At 36.8% G+C, this 9,343-nt stretch overlaps 1 protein-coding gene across 2 annotated transcripts; it reads left to right on the top strand.

Moving 5' to 3' along the window:
- Window positions 1-7,292: 7,292 nt before the first annotated feature.
- Window positions 7,293-9,301, top strand: LOC104113232 (gamma-interferon-responsive lysosomal thiol protein). Of its 2 annotated transcripts, none has more exons than XM_009623345.4 (5): window positions 7,293-7,686; window positions 8,264-8,314; window positions 8,489-8,629; window positions 8,806-8,898; window positions 8,991-9,301. In XM_009623345.4, exons 1-5 carry the CDS (start codon window positions 7,429-7,431, stop codon window positions 9,126-9,128), a joined length of 681 nt encoding a protein of 226 aa, XP_009621640.1. In that variant the 5' UTR covers window positions 7,293-7,428; the 3' UTR covers window positions 9,129-9,301. The 2 variants fall into 2 exon arrangements, with proteins under 2 accessions (XP_009621640.1, XP_009621639.1); XM_009623344.4 differs by having other exon boundaries at window positions 7,295-7,686; window positions 8,264-8,329.
- Window positions 9,302-9,343: the final 42 nt, after the last annotated feature.

Genomic DNA, 9,343 nt, shown 5'->3' with positions numbered 1-9,343 from the left:
AAGCAAGTCTAGCTTCACCAGCAGTGCTTCATTATTTTCTACCTGGATCGCTTGAGAAAACCTCTAGGTCAGCTCCCCCACTTCCACCAGTGTCAGAGCCTCCGAGCCGTATACGAGCGAAAATGGTGTTTCACCCGTGCTCGACTTCGTCGTGGTTCGGTATCCCCATAAAACACCCGATACCTTATCTCCACTTTCCCTTAGAATCTTCTAACTTCATTTTAAGGTTTTGAATAATTACCTTGTTGGTTGAATACGCATGTCTTTCATCGCTCGAGTGATACAGAGAAGACGTGATCCGTTTGATCTTTAGTCCTTCCAGAAACTTTATGACCTTATAACCTACGAACTGTGGCCCGTTGTCAGAAACAATCTCCTTTATAATTCCAAATTGGCAGATTATGTGGTCCCATATGAAGTCAACCACTTTTCGCTCTCCGATGTTTTTGTAAGCAACTGCTTTAACACATTTAGTAAAATAATCAGTTAAAACTAAGAGATATCGTACCTTCCCGGGCCCTTGCGGTAAGGGACCGACTATGTCCATCCCCCATTTCATGAATGGCGACGGGGACACCACCAAATGCAAAGGTTTTTCTAGTTGGTGCACTAATTGTGCATGATGTTGACATTTTTCGTACTTTTGTACGAATGATTTGCGTCTTGTTCCATCCGAGGCCAATAATAGCTAGCCCTGAATAACTTGAGAACTAACGAGTCTGCACCGGAGTGGTTTTCGCAGACTCCTTCATGGAATTCTCTCATCACATAGTCCACCTCTGAGGCCCTTAGGCACCGAGCAAATGGTCCTTGGAATGATATCATGTATAACTGTCCATCAACAAGGCAGTAATAAGCCACTTTGGTTCGTAGTGCCCGGGACGCTTTTGGGTCTTCGGGTAATTTACCATGTCTAAGATATTCAATGAACACATTCTTCCAGTTCCAAATTAAGTTGGTTGAATTTACTTTGCAGTAACCATCCACATCCAACACTGAATACATCAATTGGACGACCGTATCGGAATCAGTTCCTTTCATCTCCATAGATGACCCCAAGTTATCCAATGAGTCTGCTTCCACATTTTCAGCCCTCAGAATGTGGACGATTGACCATTCTTTGAATCGTTCAATTAATTCTTTAACCTTATTCAAGTACTGTTGTGCGCGCTCCCCCTTTGTGTCGCAAATCCCATACAGTTGGTTTACCACCAGCTGGGAGTCGCATTTTATCTCGATGACCTCGGAACCTAGTCCCTGAGCTAGTTCAAGTCCATTAACTAAAGCCTCATACTCGACTTCATTATTAGTTAACAGTACATTTCGAATGGCCTGTCTTAGAGTCTCCCCCGAGGGTGTGATTAGAACTATCCTGAGACCGGACCATTTTACATTGGAGGCTCCATCCGGAAACAAGGTCCAAACTCTCAATGTCGTTCCCGACACCAACACTGCTTCCTTAGCATCCAAAGGCATTAATCCCGGACTGAAGTCGGCCATGAAGTCGGCCAAAACTTATGACTTTATTGTAGTCCTGGGTTTGTACTCAATGTCGAACTCACTCACTTCGACTGGCCACTTAGCCAAGTGGTCCGACAACTCAGGCTTATGAAGGACATTCCATAAGGGAAAGTTTGTTATCACGGCTATATGGTGACACTGAAAATAAGGCCTAAGCTTTCGAGAGGCAACAATGAGAGCTAAGGCCGGATTTTCGAGGTGCGGATAACGTGTCTCCTCTCCTGATAATATTTACTGACATAATAACATGAAATTGAGTACCTTCTTCTTCTCGCACCAAAACAGCACTTACCACTGCTTCCAAGACCGCTAGATAAATTAGCACATGCTTGCCAGAGGGCTGGACAGGTACCTTTTTAAGTCTTTCAGTGTCTACTAGCATTCCGAAGTCCATGCGAAGTCGTTCTTCTTTTTAAGAAGTGAAAAGAAGTGGTGGCACTTTTCAGAGGACCTTGAGATAAACCTTCTTAGAGCCGCCAATCTACCGGTTAACCTCTGTGCTTCCTTTGCACTTGTTAGTTGTTCCGGGATGTCCTCGATGGCTTTGATTTTGTCAGGATTTACCTTGATCCCTCTTTACGAGACCAGAAACCCTAAAAATTAATCGGAGCCAACCCCGAAGGAACGCTTCTTTGGGTTGAGTTTCATGTTATACTTCCTCAAAATGTCAAAGTTTCTTGGAGATGTTTTAGATGATCTCATATATTTAAAGACTTAACTAACATGACATCAATATACACTTCCATTATTTTACCTATCTACTTTTCAAACATCTTATTAACGAGACTTTGATAAGTGGCTCCGGTGTTTTTAAGACCAAAAGGCATCACATGTTAACAATATGTGCCGAATTTTGTGATGAAAGAAGTTTTTTCTTGAACTTCCAGGTTCATCCTAATCTGATTATACCCAGAATAAGCATCAAGAAAACCCATCAACTCGTGCCCGACCATAGCATCAATCATTTGATCAATGTTTGGCAACGGAAAAGAGTCTTTGGGGCATGCCTTATTCAAATCCTTATAGTCTACACACATCCTAAATTTTTTATTCTTCTTATGCACTACTACTATGTTAGCTAGCCAATACGAATATTTTACCTCTCGGATCGAACAGATATTGAGTAGTCGGGTTACCTCTTCTTTAACAAACATGTTTCTGACCTCTACTATTGGGCATTTCTTTTGCCTTACTGGTGGGATGTTTGGATCCAGACTTAGTTTGTGGACCGCTACCTAATGGAAAACATGCCATATCCAAATGCGACCAGGCAAAGCAGTAAATGTTAGCTTTAAGAAAATTTATAAGTTCTAACCTGTGTTCGGGACTTAACCCTGTTCCCAAATGAAATTTTCTTTCCAAATATTCTTCGAACAAAGCCACTTGTTTGAGTTCTTATGCGGTCGATTTGGTTGCATCTGTCTCCTCCGGTACCTGAAAAGACCTTGGTACCTGATATAATTCCGATGTCTCCCTATCTTTATCATCTTCGATTTGGATGGGAGAAGGCATCGGTTCACGTAATTGCTATTAGCTGGTCTTGCTACTGGAAATGGTTACAACGTTCATTTCCCTTGCCGCCAGTTGGTCTCCTCTTATCTGCTTGATCCCTTATGGTGTCGGAAATTTCAATAATTGGTGATAGGTCGAGGGCATAGCCTTCATCTCGTGTATCCACAGCCTTCCGAGGATCACATTATAGCATATGTCGTCTACCACTTCGAACAAAGTGGTCTTCGTTATTCTTTCGGCATGCATGGGCAGCAAAATTTCTCCTCGGGTCGTCACGCTTGTTAGATTGAAGCCAACTAGAAGCTTTATCGCTGGAATGATGTTCCCGGTTGATTTTTCTTGCTCCAGAACTCTCCATTAGATGATGTTGGTTGAACTTCCTGGATCAACCAAAAAATGCTTAATTTTAAAATCTAAAACGTTAAGTGAAACTACCATCACGTCATTGTGCGATAGGAGAAGTCCATCTGATCTATCCGAACGTAAAACTCCTTCGTATTTTGATCCATTCTCTCATGAATTTCATGAGCTCGATTTTGAAAAGATCATTCACGTTGTTGTTCCCAGATCTACAATAGCTACCTCCGGCTCTGTTGAAACCAACCCCATCCTTTGGAGTGTTGTTATTGGTCCTTTGTGCTGTCTGATTTGCGGTAGCGCTGGGATGAACCGGGGCCCTTCCATAAGTGTTGTTGGAAGCACCCGACAAAACTTGTTTTAATTTCGTCATCATGCGATCTTGCCTTGAAAGGCGATCCATGATTGCCCTTTGCTGTTCTATCAGGAGTTTGACCGTTTCAACCACGTGTTCATCCTCCGCATCATTAGGAGTTGGGACACGCACATGCCATGGGTACTGACCTTCACGAACTGGGGTTGTTTAATCCCCTTCATAACGGATCTCGCTGATTGAGTCATCACGCTAGGATGCCTCATCCTGTTCATCATGTGCTCTAACGTTATAAGTGTTGTTGACATTGTTAGCTCACATGTCCGATTTTAACTAAGGAAAGAGTCAATGATTTATTAGTAACAAACGAATGGACCAAAGCAATAACGCAGTTGTCTATGTCCCACGGTGAGCGCCAAACTGTTTACTCGTAGAACGGTACAGTTGAATTATAGCGTGGTTTATAGACAAGCGAATCAATTTGGTCCGAAAATGATAAATAAACAAGAACAAAAATAAGATTGACGAACGAAATTAAAGAAAATAACAAGCCTGACTAAAGGCTTAGCCCTTCCGATGACATGAGAAAAAATATTTCAAGTATTTGAGTTCCGTGTAATAATAGAATTAATTACAACTATTTGAGTGCAAAATGTTTTATGTCCTTCAATGGTTGTTAATCCTGCTATTTATAGTTCTAGTTAGGGAGACAAGATCCTAAAATCAAATTCCTCTTGAATGAGAATAAAAACGTCATTGATGAGTGCATAACGGCTCGCTTTGAATGTATATATTCTTTGTAACGACTGCTTATTAAATGCTATCCGATGTCAAACCTTTGAATCTCTATTATCGGCCATGCTTCCTTTGGGATCTATCTGGTACCGGTTACATACTCCTCACCCGGTGCCAGTTATTTGCTGACTCACCTTCTGCCTGTGTTCGGTTCCACGTGTCAATATTCGACCACCTGTTATCAACCAATTTCCCCCCTAAATAGATATAACTATATTTTCTTACATAAAAATCATAAAACTTTTACTAACTTGCACAAAAATCATAGTGACCGAAAAATATAACTTTTCGGTAGTATTTTCTCATTCCACGATTTTTTATTTTTTTATTTTCAGTCTAATAAATAATAATCCAATTAAAATAGGAATGACTCAACCCGACCCAATAGCCATATATATAAATTAAAATAATACTAAAAGTGAATCCTTCAAAATCCGATACTCTATCTTTTATTTTTCATTTCAAGATTTTCATTCAAATCGATAGCATTTTTGTTTCAAGTGCCCTCTAATTATACCTTCTTTATTTGGTCAGAATCTCATGCATTTCAAACTAATATTTTTGTGGGGGAAGAATTCACTTTTAGTATTATTTTAATTTATGTATATGGGTATTGTCAGGTTGGGTTGGTTCATTCCTATTTTAAGAGAAAAAATAAAATTGAGCGGTCGACTGAAACTGATTGCATTCGCTAGCAAAAATTATATAGAATCGTATATATATATATATATATATATATATATATATATATATATATATATATAATACACGTATATATAAAAATATTTATTTTATCAGCTAATATTTTGTTTGAGCGGCTAAAAATATATATTTTTTCTATTTTAATTGAGTTATTATTTATTAAACTAAAAATAAAAAATAAAAAGACATGGAATAAGAAAATACTACTGAAAAATTATATTTTCCGGTCACTATAATTTTTATGTGAGTTAGTGAAAGATTTATGATTTTTGTGTGAGAAAACAGCGTTATATGACTTTAGTGAAAAAAGTCATAGTTATACGATCATCCGTGAAAATTACCCTAATATAGTGAGATAGTACTACTAAAATGTAACTTTGGACCAGTTAGTTCAATAAGATCAGAAACTGTTCTATGCATGAGAGTTGCTTAAATTTGATTTGTCTTTTTCAAATTTCTACCATTTTGATTTCAGAACATAATTAAGTACCCTTCCTTCCTTTTCAATTGTGTGGAAGAAAATTCTGATGAGTCATATCAGAATAAAGCAAGAACCCATATCGACCACTATTCCAAAGCTTAAGATGCCTTTATATGAAAAAAAAAAACTTATTAAAAATATGCATGAAATAAAGTTAGTCATATCTGCACTTGCCTTTAATACTGAAATTGGAATGGGCCATAAAAATATTACTCGTAGGCCATAAAACAGTGTTCTGGGTGTGAAATTATATAGTACTAAAAAAAGACAAGATAGATCTAAAATTACAGGAAAGAAAATTATTTTGAAGACCTACTATCTCTTGTAATCCATATCGATTTTGTGAAAAATAAGACACAATGAAAAAAAAAGATCTATGTAGGTGATACAAAGTAGTTGGTATTACGTTTTAGTCATATTAGTAAGTGGGCATTTGGACATAAGAATTGTAAAATTCCGGAAAAATATTAACTTGTTTTCAAGTAAAAATGGTATTTGAAAATTAGAGTTGTGTTTGGACATGAATATAGTTTTGGGTTGTTTTTTAATTTTTGTGAATGATCCGAGTGAAAATTTTGAAAAATAAATTTTTGGAGTTTTTCGAATTTTCGAAAAATTTTAAAATTTATCTTCAAGTGAAATTGAAAATTGTATGGCCAAACACTGATTTCGAAAAAAAGTGAAATTTTTTTTTTAAAAAAAGTGAAAAAAATTCATGGCCAAACAGGCTCTAAGTATACTTTAGGTCCATTGCTTTTTTAGAGCCTTCTAGTAATGTGAGAGATTTATATACTTGTAAAAAATAGGAAAAATTACATGGTGTAGCTAACTTATGCACTATATGTATCATTCGTAGATATACTTTCAGAAAATCACAATTCGTACCTATACTTGACTTTTATAATAAATCTACCTGTATTTGGCACAGATTGTATACTTCGCGTGAACGAATACAGCGAATATAGATGCCTGGAAACAAAACATTTGCTACGAATGGTAAATATTGAAACAATAGCTGCGAATTGTAATTAGCTATGAAACTGTAGTGCTTTATGAAATTTCCTCTAAAAATATATAGAGAACTTCCGGTGTTTTTTTCTTTTTATTTTGTCTTATATAATATTGGATTTGTACGAGCTTAGAGGAGCAACAAAGAAGATTTATACAGCCGATCCGAGCTTATTTTGGATTGAGACATCGCTGTTAGTGTTATATCCATAGCCATAAACTGGTAAACAAAAGTTAGAAATTTCTTACTTTAACTTCTTGTAAAATGATGAACAAAAAATTAGGCAAGATAAGGATTCTATGAGCAATTCTTGGATAAACCTGGCTTTTCTTAACACCATATCAATTCTAGCAATCCATATTGGCCCTAAAGCATGAAACAGATGGTGAAAATGAACGTGGATTTTTAAAATCCGCCCCACCTAATAATTCTGGGATTTACATTTTCAACATGTCAAAAAAACTCTAGCAACTAAAATAAGGTTTACTACTTGTTGTTTTAGTTCTAAAGCAGATGACAAATAACTCTTCTTCTTTTTTTCTTGTTGCTCATCTATCAGACCTGAAAAGTTCAGAAGTTAATAACTCAACAATTTATTGTGGTAGGTGGGGTGACCAATGGAAGTGCAGATAGGTGTAAAAGCTAAAGTAAACTGAAAAAAAAGTTAAAAAATTGAACTGCAAGTGTAGATACAGGATAAAAGGCCAGTCGAAGAAAGTTTTAGTTCCTAAAGGGGAAATGGCATCTCATAATCACATCTTTAGAGTTATCATTACATTTTCTTTGATTTCATGGCTCATCTTTCAATCTCATGTGTCTTCACAGGACAAAGTTAACTTGTCCTTGTACTATGAATCCTTGTGTCCATATTGTGCTGACTTCATTGTGAACAAGTTAGCAAAGGTTCTTGAAACAGATCTTGCATCAATTGTGAATCTTAGGCTTGTACCTTGGGGTAATACTCAAATTGCACCCAACACCAGCTGGATTTGCCAGGTTCCATTTCTCTTTAAATTTCTCTAAAATAGCAACTTTCACTTGCACTCCTTTAATTTCCAAACTTCAGCTTATGAAAACTTTCATTTGTTTGGTTATTTTCCCTACTTTCTTAACCTAAGATTTGCTTAGGCCTTACTCTTGTTAAGCTTTAAGACCCATTCTAGCCAGTGTGTGAGACACCTTAAACCAAGGGGGTTCCCAAAACTTTCAGTACTTAATAATAAATCTAATTCAGAGTAATATTTTTCTAAAAACCAATATGCATATATACAACAGGCGGACACCTCTTGAGAAAAATACAAAGTATACATTAATTTGGGACAAGAAGTAAATTCTAGAAAGCCCCATAGCCCCAGACTCAAACTTGGGTACAAGTTCGATTGTGAGACTGACACTCATTCTAGCCAAAACTAATAGGCTCATGCTTCGACTTTGATTTTATAAGTGTTCCAATGAAGAACTCTATGCAAAGCCTTGCAACTAAATTCTGTCCTGTTCTATGTCTTGTTAGGTCTTGCCTTTTTAAAGATCATTCTTGTCTGCATTTCAATTTGATGATTAAACTAACATGCAGCATGGACCAGCGGAGTGTCTGCTAAACACAGTGGAAGCTTGTGCTATCAAGGTTTGGTCAAATCTGGTAACCCCTCTGACACATACTATAAAATAAAGCGTGAAATAAAAAAATTTGATGTGTGAAAATAGTCAGCATTATACGAGTATAGGAACAATAGGTTGTTACATATTCAGTTAATAACTCAAAGTTTACTAATTCCACAAGTTGTTGAATATGATACAGGACACACATTTCAAGTTTATAAATTGTGTAGAACAATTGCATCTGGAAAACAGGCACTCCTCGTGGCAATCTTGTTTTTCTGCAACTGGTTTGAGCCAAACTCCAATCAAGAATTGCTATAACAATGGGCTTGGATATCGGGTAATAACAAAAGTTTTAGTCGTCTGTCGGTCAAATGTTGATCAAGCTGTAGACCACGGCACAATTCTCATTATTATTGATCATTCGAAAGTCATACAACCAAGAAATTTTATTCTGTTGTTTTAATATCTACTAAAGTAGAAATTAATAATTTCTTAATGTATATGAACTCACAGCTAGAGAAAGCATATGCAGATGAAACTGCAAGCCTGAACCCCAATCACAGGTTTGTACCATGGGTGCTAGTAAATAACCAGCCTCTTCAAGAAGTTAGTACCTCAATCTCTCTGTGTTTCGTTTCCATTCGTTGTATTGACTACGAGCAACATGGATGAAGATATTCTACTAATTCTGGCTGCAGGATTACCAGAATTTTATAGCATACATCTGCAGAGCTTATAGAGGGCGCAATATACCACAAGCTTGCAAAAACAAAGGACTTGAGATCAATAAAACAAACGTGCCAGATAGTGGTCCTCGAGTCTGCTTTAGAGGATAACCAATAGCTGAATTATGTAAAGAGTTGCAGTGTTTTAGAGTGTGGAGTAGCAAGTTGTTTCTTGACTGCACAAATTGTACCAACTTTTAATGAGCTTTGTATTTTTCAAGCAACGATGTAACAAGTGTTTATACGAATTGAATAAATGGACTTCTATAACCGTATTACTAATATTTGCAAGAGTACTACTCGAGGTTTTCTTGATGACTTTTGCC

The sequence above is a fragment of the Nicotiana tomentosiformis genome, chromosome 7 (assembly GCF_000390325.3).
Source record: "Nicotiana tomentosiformis chromosome 7, ASM39032v3, whole genome shotgun sequence".
Taxonomy (NCBI): Eukaryota; Viridiplantae; Streptophyta; class Magnoliopsida; order Solanales; family Solanaceae; genus Nicotiana; species Nicotiana tomentosiformis.
Note: the sequence above shows the minus strand (reverse complement) of the source record. Positions and strands in the feature narration are given on the sequence as shown.